General features: G+C 37.6%; 1 protein-coding gene across 1 annotated transcript in view; it reads left to right on the top strand.

Moving 5' to 3' along the window:
• The first annotated feature begins 1,194 nt into the window (after nucleotides 1-1,194).
• LOC115209685 (cation-dependent mannose-6-phosphate receptor) overlaps nucleotides 1,195-21,753 on the top strand; it is a 28,578-nt gene continuing 8,019 nt past the window's right edge. Inside the window, exons 1-4 of the mRNA XM_029778162.2 lie at nucleotides 1,195-1,710; nucleotides 15,632-15,798; nucleotides 18,390-18,475; nucleotides 20,396-20,526. Coding sequence (XP_029634022.1) covers nucleotides 1,532-1,710; nucleotides 15,632-15,798; nucleotides 18,390-18,475; nucleotides 20,396-20,526 — 563 coding nt within the window. The 5' untranslated portion in view covers nucleotides 1,195-1,531. The remainder of the gene's footprint in view (nucleotides 1,711-15,631; nucleotides 15,799-18,389; nucleotides 18,476-20,395; nucleotides 20,527-21,753) is intronic.

Genomic DNA, 21,753 nt, shown 5'->3' with positions numbered 1-21,753 from the left:
TGAAGTCGATGTAATCGACTTAATACCGCTGTCTGTCCTTGTTTGTCCCCTCTATGTTTAGCCCCTTGTGGGTAATAAAGAAATATATATACAATACTAATACGGTTATGTGTGTTGACCTAACTACAAACACTAATGTTTTATGACTGTCCTTCCAAATTTTGACAATACAAGCCCCTGCTTCTCGGAAGTGACTGTTGTACCACCCCTTTGTAACCCGTCTTCCTCTGTTCTCTATTCTACTTGTATCTTTCCATCTTCTTCTCTTCGCTTCCTCACACAACAGCCATTCCTTCAGTGGTCTGCTTGTTATAACCAGAAATGGTTCTGATGAAAGTAGCATTAATTTTCTTGGGTCGTTAAATTTTCCTCATTGAGTAAACTTATCAGTAGTGTACCTATAATGATTACTGGAAACAGGTGTAGGCCAAATTTGGGATCTGTTCGGTTTGAACGGCAGTTTTGTCCAGCGGTGTCATGAAATTGTCACCCATAATTATAAACTGCCGTTCAAACAGAAAAGATCCAACTTCCGTTCAAACCGAAAAGATCCCAAATTTGCTCCAATAAAGGAAAAAATTTCTTGCGAAGCAGAGAATATATAATAACCATTATATCTGCATACATGTTTATGTGTCTTCGTTCTCCCACTTCATAATTGGTGTTGGTTTGTGTATGTACGTCCCTGTAATTTGGCGCTTCGACAAGAGACCGATAGAATAAGAGGACTAGGTTTCATTTATTTGATTAAGAACGCTTCATGACGGTATCCCAGCATGGGCGCTGGCTAATGACTGAAACATGCAAACAATATATATGTCGGAATGAGTTCAAATTAACCTCAGTATATCTAGGACTACAGTCTCTACTGTGACATTTCATCATTTTTTGTTTAAGATTGTAATTTGGGGGAGATATTCAGCTACTATTTCTAGCAGATCGAGTGACCACAAATATTGCTGGCATGGGTAGTGCTTTTCGAGAAGCGGGTCGCCCTACTAAAAAAGTTAAATTTTTCGTTTAGACAGTCTTGCTGGCGCATGTTATCCGGGACTAGCATACTGTATAAATAATACTGTTGTGGTGCACTTGAGCACTGTATACAATAATTTCATTATTATTATTATTATTTAAAAGTAAATGTTTGTCAACATGTGACATGACTCCAGCAGACATCTTACTTTTGTTTCTTTTGCACCTCCGGCACCGAAGAGTGACAAAACATTTCAGTTTCACAGAAGTTGGCCCACCGTGTATATAAATGTATACACACATATATTATATACACACGCGCACATATAGACATACACACATTTACACACAATTATTCACTGCATGCGTGCACACATCTACTTTATAAACTTACATATAAATATCCATTCCACACACACATATACATGCACAAAATTCTGTCAGCTTCCTCCTTCTCCAAATACGTTGTCCACCTTCTTGAAAACAACAGAAATTGCAACCAATTCTTTCTTTAACCCTGCAGCGTGTGGCCGGCAATTTACAAGACACACCTGGAACTATGTTGACTGTACAATGGCTTAGTTTGGAACGAGTTCATCTAATACCTATAGTCGCTCTGTTTTTGAATATTCTGTTAAGTCTTCCTGCGACCAACGCCAAGTGTGTATTTGTAGGGCACCCGAGCCAAGCTACGGTGAAGCGAATCAGCGATCGAATCGCACCGCTTGATCAGAAAAAGTAAGTTGTGTGAATATATTTATATATATTGAACTTTTTTTTTATATTTACCCGAGCCTCTGCGTTGTTTGACCAAATCTTTAAATTATACATTTGAACAGACACGTCTATGTTTATTCTATAGGTTAATAAAGAGAGGGAGCTAGAGACGAATTAATATTATGTTGAGTTGGCACGCTTTATATTAACCGATTATCGACTGTATGAACCTGTTGTTAATTTCAATCTTCCTCTCGTCCCTCTTCCCTACAAGTTGACTCTGAGCAGGCAGACCTGTGGTCAAAGGTGTATTTCACTGACTGCCCCACCCATTTTCCTCTGATATATATCTCGGACTGATATTTAATATGTCCTTCCATTTTAAGACAGCAGTGTGTCATTTGAAAGATATTTCCCTGTTATTTCTAGTAACTGTAATGGCCACGTGGTAACTTCCTCCGAGGTTCGACGCTAGCATGGTTGTTTAGCAAAATCTGTACTGGTCGAGCAAACCTATAACGAAAGACGTTCCAGTGATGACCATCTCTTCTTTTATCTTAATTCCATTCTCATCTAGAAAATACTTTTTATCAATATTAAACCAATCTCAATTCTTGATTGATACTTTAATTTTATTGACCCCGGATGTATAAGAAGCAAAGTTGATCTCGGCTGCATTTGAACTGAAAACGTAAAGGGCAGTAACTATTTACTGCATTTTGTCCAACGATCAAAATATGTTAGCAGTCCATTTGCTTTTTTTTTTTTAAACCTCTGCACAATGCGCATATGAATACATTGTGCGATGTGCCCTTCCTTTCTTAGATGATAAGTGTATGATTTTGAGGGATACTTGACAGCTACTTCTACCTGTGGGAAGGCCACGTTGGCATCGACACTAACCAGATGCTGTTTAGCTCCATGTCATCCCTGACCATAAATTTTCAAACATTGCTTACTTAAAAAGCTTCCCCCCATAACTTCCAAGGCCATCGTGAAAAAAAAAGAAAAGTTGAAAAAATCATCAACAAAACGAGAAAGTCCACCTTATGTGAGTGTACTAGTCCGAAACTCCGCCAAAATTTGTTTTGATTGGAATTTTTTACTTTGAATTCGTTTTTGGTAATGTTATTAAAATCATAGATGTATGCCATCTCTGACTAAATTCGGCAAGACTTCCGCCCCTTTCCCTAAATTCATTTAATTTTTTTTTATCTTTCACATATAAACTATCGAGTTTTTAGTCCAGCATACGTACATTCACACACACACACACAAAAAGGAATACCAAAAATGGAACAAGAACGCAAAACATCCAGACAGATGATACAAAAAAAAAAAGAAAAAGGACGGGTCATTCGGAGTTTTCTTTCTTCAGCCGAGTTCCAGATTATCTTTGCAATTTCGGTTGGTTATACTGGAGATTGCTCCAATCTGGCCAGCCCCAAGGAAAAACTAAGCTAAGAGCACTAGATTCCTTGGAAGAACGCAGCGAATGTATACAAAAACAAGGATGAAAAAAGGCAAATAAAGGACATTAACAACTGGTGTCTTTCGATTAAGGACGAATTAAATTAAGCTGGTGTGTGTGTGTGTGTGTATATGGTCATCCCATAAATGCGTTTTTTTTCAATTGCTTGACCTAAAAGTCGGAGGGGGTGAGATAGACTACCATCATCAACTTGCTTTAAAAGCAGGTAGTAAATTTTAACTTATTCTTAGTGCAAGTTTTGAAGAGTGCAGTTCGATTTTAACTGTTATTTTTTCAAAACTATAATGGAAGTGACAAAGGAGCTTATTCGGCACATTTTGCTTTATGAGTTCAATAAAGGCAACAACGCATCGGAAAGTGCGAATAATATTAATGCAGTATATGGGGATTGGACAATAAGAGTAAGCCAGTGTCAATTAGTGGTGCCAGAAATCCCGAGCTGGAAACTACAGCCTAGAAGACACGCCTCGTCCTGGAAGATCTGTAGAGCTCGACGAGGACGTCCTGCAAATCCTGGTGGAACAAAATCCCATCGTAACTGTTGAGGAACTAGCAGAGAAGCTTGGATTTGGTCATTCAACCATTCATCAACACCTGCGTGCCGTCGAAAAGTTAGCAAATTGGGTCAATGGGTTCCTCACAAACTTTTTGAGTTTAATCGCGCGCAGAGAGTGAATGTGTGCTCTTCTTTGCTGTCACATCTCTCAAATGAACCCTTTTTGGACCGAATAGTGACTGGTGACGAGAAATCGGTTCTCTATAAAAATGTCAAGCTCCGAAGACAGTGGGTAGGCAAAGGAGAAACACCAGCACCCCAGGCTAAAGAAGGTCTTCACCCACGTAAGATGTTATCTGTTTGGTAGCATATGAAAGGTTTAGTCCACTTTGAACTTTTAAACCCAAACCAAACGATAACAAAGGAGATCTACTACGAGCAGCTTGAGTGGCTTAAGTGAACACTGGAAGGAAAATGACCATCTTTGGTTTCAAGACGAAAAATGTTGTTCTATCAGGATAATGCTCGACTACATATAGCTAGGATGACATTCCAAAGGCTGGAACAGTTTGAATGGGAAACGATGCCCCACCCACCATATTCACCGGACATTGTCCCATCTGATTATCATTTATTCCGCAGTCTTCAAAATCATTTGGACGGAAAATATATGAATTCTATAGATGAGATCAGGACAGTACTGGAGGAGTATTTTTCGTCGCGGACAAGTGAATTTTTGAAGAGGGGCCTTGCAAGTCTACCAGATAGATGGAAGAGTATTGTAGAAAATGAAGGAAAGTATATTTTAGATTAGAAAAGAACTTTGTTTATCTTAATTTTGAAAAATAAAAGTATAAAACAACCGCATTATTTATTTGATGACCATATATATATATATATATATATATATATATATATATATATAATGTGTGTGAAAGAGAGAGACATATATGGCGTTGCTACAAACGCCAGAGATTAGAATTAATGTGGTCGCTTGACATGCTCGAAATTGCAGTTAAATTTTTAGACATTTGATAGTATAATCGTAGATACACAATGTTAGACAAAAGATATGGTCGTGGTGGGAATGTCTTTGGACATAAGTTTTGTTCGATTATGGCTGACCTGGTGCTAAGCAACAACGCTAGAAATCTAAATGCTCTTGCTGTAATATAGTTGTCACCCAATTTCGATCCTCAGTTTGTAACTACTTCACTTACATTGCTAATGTATCTGGGGGGAAAAGCATAAATGTCACATTTACTTTCTTTCATCGTGTGAGTCTGTATGTGGTCGCTCGACCGGTTTAAAATAGACCCAATTTTTTTTTTATTCAAATGTACCGTCTTATAAAATGAAAATTTAATGTAATCTTACGAAGCACGAAAAAAAAAAGTAAAAATTGAAAATGTACAGCTGTAACACTTTGATTATAGGTCGGCGTGATCAAGACTGCCTTCCTGAGCCTAATTAACGACGACAGCCATAACCTAACATAAAATGTCTGTTGTCTTGTCGAAAATAAACAGCGACATTTTGGTCGACGCTGTTGATTGTAAATAAACGCTCCGGCGGCCTGGTTTCGATCTGAAGATGAATTATTTCTCTTTATGAATCATTCATGAATTTCACACTATCTGATTTGCTCTTACTCTTGTCTGGAGTTTTGAAATGTTGTTTAGCACCAAGTGAACCTTGATTAAGTGAAATCGCGTGGCCCAGTGGCTAAGGTGTTGCTCTCAGGATCGTTAGATCGTGGTTTCGATTCCTGGCCAGACCAGTTGGCGCATTGTATTCTTGAGCAAAAGACTTCATTTCACATTACTCCAGTCCACTCAGCTGTAAAATTCCGTTTAAGGTTGAATAGTGTTGTAATCGTCATGGAAACCGGTTAACCTCCGGTCTTGTGAGTCCTAAAGTTCGTGTCAACTTTAAACCTATTATTGAGAAGACCTATGATCTATAGCATTTCAGCCATCATCTCGTTATTTCTCTATGTGCAAGGAACCAAGGATTACATGAATCAGTGTACTCTTTTTAAGATGGTAGGATTTGATTGGAGTGCGATTTGGCTACTTTTTTTGGTAGGTCGAACATTGACTCGAAATTAGTTGTCGTTGAACCTGAATGAGTAGATCTGTGATCAGACATTCTAGCCATGAGCCGTCGTTTTTATTTTGTTTTCTTTTTCCAGGCCAATACATCTCCCAGTGTATTATTTTATGTGTGCTTTCCTCTGTAAGACGGTTAGGTTTGGTTTGAGAAAGAGTTGGCTGCTACTTCTAACAAATCGAGCGACCACGTTAAACGTTCCTTCTGTAACTTACAAAGAATCCATGTTTGTTTCACACATACCAGTTGACATCAAGATATTGTCAGTAATATTTCGACACAGCAGCCGATTTTAATATCACGATCGTCGTTTCCCCAGTCCACCACCTTTTAAAGCCGAATCATTATACTAAACTATTAGAAGCAGGATTAAGAGAGACTACAGCACTGGATGAAATGATTTATAACAATCTAGTTAGCGCCTCACCAGGACTATCTAAACATCATTAGGTTCCCGAATGAAACAACGCATTGGAGCCTCTACATACAAAATTATAGCACTTCCTTTATGCATTGGAATCGTGGCTGGGGCTAAAAGGGAAAAAGATATAATAATAAATTAAATAAAACAAACTCGAAAGGCCTGCCTTTGCTTATTAATGATACGAGTGTATTTATGCAACAAGTAGCGCCAACAATTCGCAGCGCCCGGTTGGTACTGCAACCCGGGAAATTTGAATTATTTTGGAGCTGAAATAAGTGCCGGATTACTGATTTTACCGGACTAGTGGTAGTCTAGTGTATTGCATATCATTAGTCTTAAGTTTCATTCACTAATCCTATTTTATCTTGCAACACCAGTAGATATATCTTTCCTCTCCAACGACGAGTTGTCTGAAATGCTACCCTTCTATTCTTCCTCTTCACAAAAATATAATTGATGATCTATTTAGGTGGTGACTTGGCAGAATCGTTAGCACGTCAGACCAAACGCTAAGTGGCATTTCTTCTGGATCTTTACGAAGCACCAATCAAGTACTGAGGTCAATGTTATCGACTTGTCTCCTCCCACTGAAGTTTCAGGTTTTTGTGCCTCTAGTAGAACTCTGGTACAGAGAGATGTGACAGGGTGACGCCGTAGTAGGATGGTGAGGGGGGGGAGGTCCTATACTAAGAGAAATAAAGTTGTATTCATTCTATGGCATCTGTTGAAGATTTGTGTTGTGTCTTGTAACAGTAGACTGTTTACACAGCTAGATGGACAGGACCAGCGAGAATTAAGTGTCTAGGTACGGGGCAATGTCACTGGTATGATTTGAACCTTCTACTTTACACGCTCGGTTTCCTGTGACTTATTTACTGAAATGGAGCTGTTTAGTTCGGAGTCAAACCTTTGATCAGAGGCATTCCAGCCATATCTATCCCGTTTTTAGGATATAGGTGATTTTAGACTATATTTACCCAATACGCTCATCCAATTTTTAAAAAGAACGATAGGGTGTGATATAAGAGAATTTTGATTGCTACTTTTAACATTTATAATAATCACAAGTTTTCCTCATTGGTTCATCCACATAATGGAGTATATTTAATTGGCTACAATTTTACAATAATTAGCCTTTTTATAGCTAGAAAAGAAATTGTTGACATATGATGTCACAGACAGAACCAGTTGGAACTGAACTATTTAGTTTGACTCCCTTCTATCATATTGGTTTCAAATCTTGGTATAAGGCCAGCAATTTCAGGGGAGGGAGTAAATTGATTACATCGACTGGTACTTATTTTATCGACTCTGAAAGGATGAAGGGTAAAGTTGACCTCGGTGGAATTTGAACTTAGTATGTATAGACGGATGAAATGCCACTAAGCATTTTCCCTGGTGTGTTAATAATTCTACCAGCTCGCTGCCTTATTCCCATATTAACAGTTTTTTTTTTAGCTTTGTTGTTATTCATATTTTCTATTTTTGTAGAGGTAACATTTGGTTATTATGTAGCTGAAAATACTTCTATAACTAACATGACCTAAATAAGGAAATTTTAAATTTACCTCTACTAGACCAGCTAAATGAAGGAACCTCTACGTGGTCATTCGACGTTCTAAAAATAGCAACAAAATTACCTAAGATCACATTAAGACAACACTTTGAATAATGTTTTAATTGACTAGAAGATATTCAACTTCTAACAGAATAGTTATCCTAAGAATGTCCTCTTCCTCTCAAAACATATTTGCCTAAGTCAGTGAGGGAGACTGTTCTAGACACTCTACCTGCTAGAAATAGCAGCAAAATCTCCTCAAACCACAGTTGAAAAAAATTTTGGTGGTTATAGCTGGAATATCTTTATTAGCCTGCAGATCTAATTGGTTTGGCTGCCAGCATCAATTTCTGTTCGAATTGATTTCATATTCAGTGTAATAATACACTTTTATAAGCTAATGAATGACGTGAAAATTATTTTCGCTATAAATTAATGAATAAAGAGTTATTAGCAATTAAAGTTTGAAACTTTTGGGTCATTTTAGCCAATTGTAAGCCACAGACTCATTGATACATGTTTCCATAGTAACAAGCCAAACATGAGAGCTCTTTTGTCAGGGAGAAAGCACGTGTGTTGAATGGTATATTCTATGCGATGCGACATGCGTTGATGCTGTGTTCTGTTGCTTGTGCCCTGGTTGTGAGATGTGGTAAAAACAGCAGCTAAATATGCCTAAAATCATGCCCCCCCCATTTAAAAAATTTTTCCATTATTATATGAATTCCTGTGTGTATAGTACAAATTTGCAAAAATTTTCAGAAAATTCCAAATTTAAAGAAGTTATGAAGGGTTATGTTGTACATTAAGCAGAATTTGATTTGTTTACAGTTTCATATAAAAACATGCAATTGACAGAATGTTGAGAACGTGCAGTCATGCACAGAATGACAGCTTCCAAATCCTGTTTCCTGACTAAGTGAAAATCATCAAACTTTAAACCTCTATAACTTTTTAAAAACATTTTTCTGGAAAAAGTGAAATAACTCCAGCAATTCAGCTTGGAAAAGTTTATTAATGTGCCAAATTTTAAACTTTTTGATAAACTTTAATTATTGAAATGCTGGCAACCAAACCAACTAGATCCCACCCTGCTTGGTCAGTCCTGACTTGGGGCTAGGCAACCATATTATTAACAAATGAAGGAAACTTTACGTGACCTGATAGAAATAACTGAATTTCCTCAAAACACACATCTTTCTGACTTAAAAAAACAAAATGAATAGTCTATTAATTAGTGTAGTCATAGATACAAACACCATGTCTTAATGAAAAATGTGATGGCCTCGGTTAGAATATATATTTAGTCAATATATATATATATATATATATATATATATATATATATACACATTCAGAACTAGTTGAAACTGGACTATTTAGATTGACTCCCTTTTATCATATTTAGTCACAGAATATATGTTAGTCAGAGCTTATCACCATTAGAACAGTTGGTGTTAGGTTCTGCTAAACTTAATGATCGAAGTCAACTAAATTATTTGACTTCCAACAACAAAACTATATTAACCCTTTCGTTACTGTATTTATTTTGAGATGCCTTGTGTTTTTTATAATTACTTTAAATATAACAAAGAATTTTGTAAAATAACTTATATCTTTCAGCTAGTGTTAGGAACATAAATTGTGACTAAGATTTGGTGGAAGATTTTAATTCAAAACTTATGAAAACAAGACATTTGTACCTCAGAGCCGGGTTGGTAACGAAAGGGTTAATGCTAGTAACGTAATGAGCACAGTTAAATTGTGTGCCAGTCTAGACCTCCTGGCAGTATCTGTTTGCAGCCCTTTGCGTTCTGATTTCAAATCTTGCTGAGCTTAACTTTACCTTTCATCTTTACTGGATTAACAATATACAACACGGGTCCAACACTGAAGTTGATTTAATAAACTGTACCCACCCCAGTTATGTGAGTCACTGTCAGAAATCAATATTAGTGCAGTTACTAATATGAAATTTACATATTAAAAAATCACTCTATTTATAATGAAGTTTTCAATGATTTTTATGGCAGGAAAACATTTCTCTAATGTAACATTTTTATCAAGTAGTTGAGCTGCAGTCTTCTTTCTAAAATTTATATTTTTGTTTGAGAAAAAAAAAGGACAGAACCTATTGTCTTTCTTCAGCTAATACATAGACAGCAAATTAGAGGATTAAAAAACAACAATCTTTGGTTAAGATATGATAAAATACCAGTTAAGTGCTAAGGTTGGTTTATATTCAGATCTGTTCAGTTTGGCTCTCAGAATTTTTCAAACTGAACAGATCCTTATATTCTTATGAAGTACTCTAAAATGTAAATGGAAATATAAAAGGAGACTAGCAATTATTATTTAGTCCAAGGTCAACTCTGATCCTGCAAACCCATAAATGCAGCTGTGACTGTTTCAACCTATTTTCTAGGTCATAGTATTTGTTTTCCATTTTCAAGATGGCAGGATGTGATAAGAAGCAGATTTTGTTGCTGTTTCTAGCACACTGAACGACCACATAGTCACCTTCGACTGGCTTATAAACTGGACATATAAGTAGTTTATGATTTAAGAGGAGAATAAAGTAAACGCGTGCATACGTGCACACACACACAAACACATACATCTCACTATATTTCGTTTTTTGTTTTGTGTTTATGCATATTCTTATTCTTAATCTCTAGTTCATGACAAACTTCTGGTGTTTCATTATTAATTACTCTGTCTCCTACATTTGTTGATAGAAATACCATATGTATACATTCATGTCTGAAATCATTGATTGTCAAGACACACCACACTTGTTGGCAGTGTGCTCATGTTAATTCATTATCACACAATCTAGTAACAGTTGGTGGTTTTTACTTGTCAGCAGTACATGCTGTAGTTGTTTTATTGTTATTGCTTATAGCTAAGAGCCATGCTTTCTATGTGTAACTAACTATACAACTGCAATATGTCCTTTTAACAATATGGCTGAAGGGAAATATATCAGCAGAAAATTTAGCATACTAAATACATGTAAAGTAGGGTCCTCAGTCAGCTGAGATTATCCAAGTAATTAGTTAACAAAGCCTCCTACCAAGGGTCTCTTACCAAGGGCATTTAATCTACAAGGGCCTCTAAACTACAGGCAAAAGAGATTTGTCCTATAAGTTGATTGGAATGTTTGTGTAGTATAAATAATGCAAATTGGCATTTTGAGTCCTCTGCTATAAGCTGATTAAAAACTTGTAAGTGAATTTGACAGACGGAAACTGAAAGAGGCCTTTGTGTGTGTGTATGTTTGCACATACTTGTGTCTTGACATCTTGTGATTGTTGTAAACGAGCATCACCGTCAGACAAGCTATGCTATTTGTTTGCAGTTTTCCATGGAAAACATGTCCAGTCATGGGAAATATTAGCTACTTGGAAATAGGTGAAGGTTGGTGACAAGAAGGGCATCTAGTTGTAGGAAATCTGCTTCCACAAATTTGTTTGACTCTTCCAAGCATGGAAAACTGGATGTTAAATGATAGTGTGTGTGTGTGTGTGTCCTTGTCTCACATCACGTGATAGCTGTGAGTGAGTGCCACTGACTGGTAGTGTTGTTCATTTCTAGTCTTCTGCAGAGGCATGTCCGGCTATGGGAAATATTCCCTTACTTGGAAACTGGTGAGGGATGGCAACAGGAAGGATATCTGACCATAGAAAAATCTGCTTTAATATATTCCATCTGATCCATGCAAGCATGGAAGAGTAGATGTCAAAACAATGATGATGAGGATAAATAAAGATAAATAATGCAAATTAGATCATATCTGGTTTTTAAAGCCAATTGATAAAAAAAGTATACATGTTTCAGTCTTATTCAACTTTCACCAGCCAGGCTTGTTGCTGCCGTGCCTCCCCATTAATCATTTTGTCTTTTGGTTGCTGATTTGAAGACCAACCTTTGAGTGGCTTGCATTACTCTAGAGATGGTATTAAAGAGTCCCAGATCATAGCAAAATCAAGGGTTGTGAATATTCCTTGTTCTCATTTGATGCTGCAAGACAGCAGAACATATTCAAACATGTCCTACGTAGGCCCTTGAGTAGACATGTAAGAGCTTCTTTTTAGTGTAAACCACATTGTGAGGAGGACCTGTTCCTTATAGACCTGGCCTGGGAGTAGGCTTGTGACAGCTTGCATCTATGATGGATGGAGATCTTTCTTTCTTTCATGGTCTATGGAGAGTGGGAAGAACTGAGCTAAGCTAAGACTTCAGTGAAGTGTATTCAACCCCTCTGGCAAGACTAAGACTAATTTTTATATTAATAAAATCAAAATCAAATTCAAAAGCAAATTCGATGACTGGCATCTGTGCTAGTGAGGTGCAAAGAGCACCATACAAGTGTGATCATTGACAGAGCAACTAACCGGCTTCCGTGCTAGTGGCACATAAAAGGCACCATTCGAGTGTGATTGTTACCAGCATCGCTTTACTAGCACTTGAGCCCCGTGCTAGTAGGGTGTTAAGAGCACCATCCGAGCGTGATCGTTGCCAGAGCTGCTATCTGGCCTATGTGCCGGTGGCACGTAAAAGACACCATCAAGCGTGATTGTTACCAGAATCGCCTTACTGGCACCTGTGCCGGTGGCATGTGTAAAAGATTCGAACGAGGTTGTTGCCAGTACCACCTGACTGGCCCCGTACCGGTGGCACATAAAAGCACCCACTACATTCTCGGAGTGGTTGGCATTAGGAAGGGCATGCCAGATCAAGATTGAAGCCTGGTGCAGCCATATTGTTCGCCAGCCCTCAGTCAATCATCCAACCCATGCTAGCATGGAAAGTGGATGTTAAACAATGATGACGATATATCTTTTATTTTTTACCTGTTTCAGTCATCAGACTGTGGCCATGATGGAGCACCACCTTGAATTTTTAGTAGAAGGAATCGATCCCAGTACTTAATTTTTAAGCCTGGTACTTATTCTATTGGTCTCTTTTGCTGAACCACTAAGTTAAGGGGACATAAACACACCAACACTGGTTGTCAAATGGTGATGGGGGAGAAACAGACACACATGTGTGTATATATATATATATATATATATATATATTTGACAGGCTTCTTTCAGTTTCCATCTACCAAATCCACTCACAAGGCTTTGGTTGGCCTGAGGCTATAATAGAAGATGCTTGCCCAAGGTGCCACACAGTGGAACTGAACCTGGAAGCATGTGGTTAGGAAGCAAACTTCTTACCACACAACCACTCATCTATCTCTATCTCTCTCTCTCTCTCTCTATATATATATATATATATATATATATATATATATATATATATATATCATCATCATCATCGTCGCTTAGCGTCCGTTTTTCATGCTAGCATGGGTTGATATATATATATATATATATACAGAGAGAGAAATAGGTAAATTTGCTATGTTTGTATGTATGTCTGCTACATAGGTTTATATACTGTGTAGGTTTACATATCATACCTTGATACTGTGTAGACTGGGACACCCTTTTGGCTGATATTAAATAGTGTTAAACACTTACAGTGTACAATTAGTTGCTCCAGTTCTCTGAAGTTATTGGATTTGTTGTGTTGTAAACAGAGTGGCTGCTTGTTTTTCTGTAATTAGTCAAGTGATGTAGATACCTGATGAGACCCCAATAAAGATTGAAACTTGGATTAAGACTGTTCATAATTGTTTCAGACTAATGACAAGTGCATACATTTATCATTTTTGTATGTATACTACTACTACTACACATGCACGCACACACACACATGCACATGTATAAAATCGTAGTCATGGCTGATGCCAGTGTCACAAACTGGCACACATGCCAGTGGCATGTAAAGGGCACTGGTTGAATATTGGTTCTCATGGAGGCAGTGACAATTAACTAAGACCTTTGGCAATATGTCGTGCCTGAAAGACATTGAGCTCACAGAATCAATAGCACACCGGGCGAAATGCTTAGCGGTATTTCGTCTGCCATTACGCTCTGAGTTCAAAATCCGCCGAGGTCAACTTTGCCTTTCATCCTTTTGGGGTCGATACATTAAGTACCAGTTACATACTGGGGGTCGATGTAATTGACTTAATCCCTTTGTCTGTCCTTGTTTGTCCCCTCTATGGTTAGCCCCTTGTGGGCAATAAATAAATAAGAAACGTTAGCATGCCAGGCAAAATGCTTAGTGGTATTTTGTCTGTCTTTATGTTCTGAGTTCAAATTCCACCGAGGTAAACTTTGCCTTTCAGCCTTTTGGGGTTGATAAATTAAGTACCAGTTGCATACTGGGGTTGATCTAATTGACTGACTCCACTCCCCCAAAATTTCGGGCCTTGTACTTAGAGTAGAAAAGATATCGTGCTCGAGAAGATCTATCAAGCCAAGTGAGATTGTAGTTGTAGCCAATGACGGTGTTACATAACTGGCACCTGTGCTAATGGTATGTAAAAGGCACCCACTACACTCTGGGAGTGGTTGATGTTAGGAAGGACATCCAAGTGTAGAAATCATACCACATCAGATTGGAACCTGATGCAGCTTACCAGTTTTCAGTCAAACTGTCCAACCCATGCCAGCATAGAATATGAAAGTTAAATGATGATGATGATGATGTGTGTGTGTGTGTATCATCATTTAATGTCCGTTGTCCATGCTGATGTGTATTGGACGGTTTAACCTAGGGTGGTAAGCCGAGCTGCACCAGACTCCAGTCTGATTTGGCATGGTTTCTATGGCTTGATGCCCTTCCTAACACCATCCACCCTAAATGTGTAATGGGTGCTCTCATGTGCCATCAGCACAGGTGCCAGTTGTGTGACACCAGTATCAGCTACAACTGATTTTACTTGACTTGATGAGTCTTCTTCTCAAGCACAGCATATTGCCAAAAGTCTAGGTCATTTGTCATTGCCTCCATGGGGCCCAATGCACAAAAGGTGCATTTTATGTGCTACTGGCACGGGTTCCAGTTATGTGACACCAGCATCGGTCATGACTATGATTTCACTTGGCTTGACGGATCTTCCCAAGCACAGCATATTGCTAAAGGTCTTGGTCACTAGTCATTACCTCCATGAGGCCCAACATTCAAAGATCATGCTTCACCACCTCGTCCCATGTCTTCCTTGGTCTACCTCTACTACAGGTTCCCTCCACATTTAGAGATCAGCATTTCTTTATACAGCTGTCCTCGTCCATACACCTCACATGACCATACCAGCACAGTTGTCTCTGTTGCACACCACATCTGATGCTTTTTATGCCCAATTTTCTCTTAAGATGCTTACACTCTGTTATACATGCTCACTTATGTTGCACATCCAGTGAAGCATGCTAGCTTCATTTCTTTCAAGCCTACGCATGTCCTTGATGGTCACAGTCCATGTTTCTCTGCTGTGTAGCATAGCTGTTTGCACACGGGCCTTTCATTCTGTGAGATAGAGACCCTTTGTTAGCAGCAGAGTTAGGAGCTCTCTGAACTTTGCCCAGCTTATATGTATGTGTGTATGAGAGAGAGAGAGAGAATGTAGTGATACTTATGGATTTCTGCAATATGGCTTAGGAAAATACCTTAGTGGAATAGTATTCCTTATACTAAATTCAAAAGAAGTAGTATTTCACATATGAAAAACATTAGTTGAAAAAATCTTGGTCTACTGAGATTATCAAGGTAATTAGTAAGCAAAAACTCCTTGTAGGAGACAAGATCTTAAAACCAAGTAAGGGACATAACTCTATTAATATCTCTGGACATTCCAGAACAAAAAAAATACACACAAAAGCAAACGCAAAACAATACAAACTCTATGTAACGGGGTGAAAACTTGTAAATTGTTCTTCCTATCTTTTTGTCTCTTACCAGGTTTAAAGTTGTTGGTATGATGGGTAAATATATTTATAACATTGGTGTATGTACTGCAATTATGGAGAGTGCTAACCAAGATGATATTGCTGTACTACAGATAAAAAGTGCTGACAAGACCAGTACTGTCATTGGCAATATCACGAACACCTACATATTAGATGGGGGTAAGTAACAAAATTTTTTTAAATATTTTGTTTTTCTTCTGTGTTGATATGCTCATGTGAAGTAGGTGAGTGATAACAGCTTGCTAAAGATGTGCCAAGAACTCAGTGTGGATGGAAGAATTGCAAGAGGGTGATCCTAGAAACCTTAGGATGAAGTGGTGAAGACAAATCTCAAGATATTGAATTTCACAAAGTCATTAATCTTTTCATTACTATAGTTTTGTTGAAATATGCTGCCTTTGTTTACAGTTATTTTGAAAGCAATGACGAATTTAATAAAATAATTATTATGTGGCACGTAAAAAGCACCATTTGAGCGTGATCGTTACCAGCATCGCCTGACTGTCACATGAACAAAACATTCAAGCAAGGTCGCTGGACTGCCTCCTGTGTAGGTGGCACGTAAAAAACACCATTTGAGCATGGCCGTTGCCAGTACCGCCAGATTAGCTCTCATGCTGGTGGCACGTAAAAGCACGCACTACACACTCGGAATGGTTGGCGTTAGGAAGGGCATCCAGCTATAGAAACTCTGCCAGATCAGATTGGAGCCTGGTGCAGCCATCTGGTTCGCCAGTCCTCAATTAAATCGTCCAACCCATGCTAGCATGGAAAGCGGACGTTAAATGATGATGATGATGATTTCAGTTTTTTTATTTTGTTCTAAAATGGCATTTTAAAATTGCATAAGCATGTATGATTGTGAAACCTGAACAGTAAATGGTATGCCTATAATGTATGTTGTTATGATTAGCCTTAGATTAGCTCTGATTGAGCAGATATATGATCAAAGATTTTCCAACAAGGATATTATCTCCTTTTGTTTCCCCAGAAATAGTTTACCTGGGACTTGCAGATTTTACTTCCTTGCACTGAGTTGCATTTTTATTTTATAAATTTTTAATTGTATTTTATAAATTTTAAATTTTTATTTTTATGAATTTTTATTTAATATTCACTAACTTTAAATAATTCCTATGTGGCTAGTGAAGTTCATTTCCCAATCACATAGTTTTGGATTCTGTCCCACTGCATAGCACTTTAGGCAAATGTTTTCTACTATAGCCCCAGGCTGACCAAAGCCTTCTAAGTGGATATGGTTAACAGAAACTGAAGAAGCACATTGTGTGTATGCGTTGTATATCTATATCATCGTCTTCATTGTTGTTTAACATCCATCTTCCACACTGGCATGTGTTGGAAAATGTGTTTGTGTGTTTCCCTCATATTTACTGATTTGTAAACAATGGATCCTGCTGGTGTCCTTGGTTTCTTGTCCACCTTGAAAGGATATCCGAGCCTCACAACATATATTGACATGTTGTGTAATCTTTGTAAACAGAAAGCTCCTTAAACAGTGTTGTTTGTTTCCAGTTCCTTGCATAAAACATATCTGGGCTGTTAATTGTTCAGTAGACTGGGTGATTATTAATTCTTTGGAAACAAAAGATAGTTGGTAACAGGAAGGGTATCTGGCCTCATCTGATCCATGCAAGTATGGAAAAGTAGATGGTAAAACAATGATGAGGATAATGATATATAAACAACCATATATATATATATATATATATATACATATATATGTATATTGGCAGGGCAAGACTGCTAGGTAGTCGGCCGTATGCTAGAAATAGATCATCAACGATCGTTTGATCGTTGATGATCTATTTTTAGCATACGGCTGACTACCTAGCAGTCTTGCCCTGCCAATATACACATATATTAGAATTTTCTCTGATTTCTCAGATTTTTTGTATGCTAGACTACTGGTTTTAAATTGATATTAAAATTAATATTAATTTATCTCCCTCATTATTTAAATATATATATATATATATCATCATCATCATCGTTTAACATTCGCTTTCCATGGTGGCATGGGTTGGACGAGGACTGCTGAACCAGATGGCTGCATCAGGCTCCAATCTTGATCTGGTAGAGTTTCTACAGCTGGATGCCCTTTCTAATGCCAACCACTCCAAGAGTGTAGTGGATGCTTTTACGTGCCACTGGCATGAGGGCCAGTCAGGCAGTAATATATATATATATATATATATATTATATATATATATATATATAGTTGTCAATTGTGGAATACAACTGTCACTACTACTACATAAACCTAATCATTGCATAGTGCATGAAAATACTAGTCTTATCACAATAGATATATGATATTCTATCATTATAATATTGTAAAATTGTAAAAATTGTAAGTAATAAAAATGAAAATCAGACTTGCTTGGAATTTCAATGATTAATGTGTGTGTGTGTGGTATCTGTGTATGAGAATATTTACATTCCACATATTTGTATGAAACATTTGACCAAAATGAACAGTGATGTTACGTTGAACTTAACTGTTAATTTGATGACAAGTGATATATAAAGGTTCTTTACTTGAAAAATAGTTGAGAGCTAGCATTGAGAAGTTCATTCATCTGCAAATTAATGCCTCAGTAAGTGTTCTTCCTATTTTTGCTTTCATATGAAAATGGACTTAAAATGAATGACTATGTATGTATGTATACAAACACACACATATATTCTATATATTTATGCATATATTCTATATATTTATACTTCAACAGATAACTGGGTATCGTTAGAATATCGCAATACCTACAATAAGAAGAAGGCTCTTCTTATGATCATTTGTGACGAATCTGCAACTGATGTAAGTAATTTTTGTTTATCTAGTTTTATTAATTTGTCTGAGAAGGCAGGATTAAATCCATGACATATGTGGGACTTTCCCAGACTAATGAAATTTATTTTTTCAGCTTAATCAAGAAAAGGAGGACAACGTCCAACAGTTTGATTTGTTTTCCATGCTACTTTTTTTTAGAACCTCCAAGACTGGTGGGAGTTGAGGAGGAAGTTAACTTATGACTGGAAACCTAGCCTTGATGCTTAAAACTGAGGGACCTGCATTAAGGGCATCCAGGGATCAGGAGGTTAAGTCAGACTGGGTGACTGATTAATCTATCATCCAGGAATATAGAATAAAAGTAGTCAGGAGAAATACTACATGATATTTCATCCAAACACTCTTAACAATTCTGTTATCCACTGCCTAACAGAGGAACAGCTGTTTAAAATCAGTTAATCATTAAGTGGTTGAAAGGGTACATGAGGCAATGAAAACAGCTGGACCATTAGAGATAGTCTCTAAAATGCTGAAAATACTTGATAAATTTGAAGACATTCTGTTCTTGATATTTGCATAATCAAGTAGAACAGAGAGGTGTCATATCTAATATATGTCATACCAGTTTCATTATCAACTACTGCAAGAAAAAAAATGAATTGCTCTCAAAAGAATCTACTTGAAGTCATCAAATTGGTGGGGGAAGTTATTAAAGTAACAGAAAGAGTTGCAACAGCATTTATTCAGAAGAATATTAGCTTAGAAGAGATGTAGGTATGGAAAAATTGATGTAAGTGATAATGATGATACATACATAATATTGAAGTTTTGCTATGTATAGTCCAAGCCATGCCAGCTTGGAAGATGAACATTAAATGATTATAATGATGATTGCTTAATATTTCTTTCTAGTCCAAGGCGGAGAGCTGGCAGAATTGTTATCATGCTGGGCAAAATGATTAGCAGCATTTGGTCCATCTTTACGTTCTGAGTTCTAATTCCACCAGGGTCGACTTTGCTTTTATCCTTTCAGGGTCAATAAGATAAGTACCAGTTGAACACTGGGGCTGATGTAATTGACTTACCCCCCTCCCCAAAAACTTCCAGCCTTGTGCCGAAATTTAAAACCAGTATTTCTTTCTAGTATAGACCTCTGGAGATATGCTGTGACTGCGAAGACCTGACAGATGAAGTGAGTTCATGGCTCGCAGGACGGCCTGCTGTGCTTACCTTGGATTGTAGGGCGACCTGCTGTGCTTGAGGAGACCTATTGAGTCAAGTATATCAACATCAAAATAAATATCAAATTGAAATTGTAGTTGTGATACCTGTGCCGGCAGCACTTAAAAAGCACCATCCAAATGTGGCCAATGCCAGCGCCGCCTTGACTGGCATCAATGGCGGTGGCACGTAAACAGCACCAACCGATTGTGGACGTTTCCAGCCTTCTCTGGCCCCTGTGCCGGTGGCACATAGAAGCACCCACTACACCCACGGAGTGGTTGGCGTTAGGAAGGGCATCCAGCTGTAGAAACACTGCCAGATCACACTGGAGCCTGGTGCAGCCTTCTGGCTTCCTAGACCCCGGTCGAACCGTCCAACCCATGCTAGCATGGAAAACGGAAGTTAAATGACGACGATGATGATGATGATGATATAGGCACAATGTTGAAAGCTTGGGGGAAGTGAGCCAGTCAGTTACACTGATCACAATGGTTCTTATTTTATTGATCCCAAAAGGATTAAGGGCGAAGTTGACCACAGCAGAATTTGAATTCAGAACATAAAACCAGAAGAAATGCTGCAAAGCATTTTGTCTGGCATGATAAGAATTCTACCAACTCAGTGCTTTTTTGTTTGATATTGAAATCATTACCAGTATGTTATATGTTCTTGTTTCCTGCCTACAATGTTCACTTGATTTGTTTGTTTTTCTCTTATTTACAGGATAATCCCCAAATTCAAATTATCTCTCAAAACATCAAGAAAACTGATAACTACTATGTGTTTACACTTTTACATCCATCTGTCTGTAAGAAACAACCATCAATAAGTGTTGGATCTATCATTGTAATTGTGTAAGTTCACAGATCATTAACTTTTGCTACAACTCATTTCTGAAATATTAGTATTAATAGCTGTTGTAACATTAGTTTTTAATAGTCATATCACTGCACCCAGTCTTATATTATAAGATATTGGAAAGTTGTCTTATATTTAAGTTGCTGTTGTTTCTCCTTCAAAAAATTTGTAAATGGTTTGACTGTTACTTAAAGCACGTAGGAGCTCAATTGTTGGCTGTAGGTCGAAATGTAGCATGTTACCTCTTACAGCTCAATTTGTTCATAGCTAAGTTGTTAAAGATTGTTTATTTCGTTTGCGCGAAGTTATGCAAGCAAGATTTATCTCCCTTAGTAAAAACTATTATTCCTGCCATTTCCAGCCTCTCTTATATTACAGAATCAGACATTCAGCTATGGAATACACCTTCCTACTATTCATATCACTCTAACATGTTCTACCAATTACACCCGTTGGAAGAAAGAAAGCGAGAGAGAGATTTATAAAAATTGTAGGCGAAGGAGTGACTGTAGGCGTAGCAGTGGCTGTGTGGTAAGTAGCTTGCTTACGAACCACATGGATCCAGGTTCAGTCCCACTGCGTGGCACCTTGGGCAAGTGTCTTCTACTATAGCTTCGGGCTGACCAAAGCCTTGTGAGTGGATTTGGTTGACGGAAACTGAAAGAAGCCCGTCGTATATATATATATATATATGAGTGTGTGTATATGTTTGTGTTTGTCCCCCACAACATCGCTTGACAACCGATGCTGGTGTATTTACATCCCCGTAACTTAGCGGTTCGGCAAAAGAGATCAATAGAATAAGTACTAGGCTTACAAAGAATAAGTCCTGGGGTCAAATAGCTCAACTAAAGGCGGTACTCCAGCATGGCCACAGTCAAATGACTTAAACAAGTAAAAAAAAAAAAAGTTGGTAGTTGTAGTAAACTATGGTGCTCTCATACTGTCAAGCAGTGTTTTCCAACCATTTTTTTCCTATGGATCCCCTTTTGTTCCCATTTTATTCTACTGGACCCTCACAGCCTTTTGATGTGTATAAGAAACATCCTACTGTAACTTTACGATTAAATATTATTAGGAATTTATTTCTTTTACTTGTTTCAATCACTTGACTGTGGCCATGCTGGAGCACTGCCGTTAGTCAAATAAATTGACCACAGGACTCATTCTTTGTAGGCCTAGTACTTATTCTGTCGGTCTCTTTTGCCAAACCACTAAGTTAT

Source organism: Octopus sinensis, linkage group LG3 (assembly GCF_006345805.1).
Source record: "Octopus sinensis linkage group LG3, ASM634580v1, whole genome shotgun sequence".
In the NCBI taxonomy this organism is placed as follows: domain Eukaryota; kingdom Metazoa; phylum Mollusca; class Cephalopoda; order Octopoda; family Octopodidae; genus Octopus; species Octopus sinensis.
This window is presented reverse-complemented; position numbering and strand designations above follow the sequence as displayed.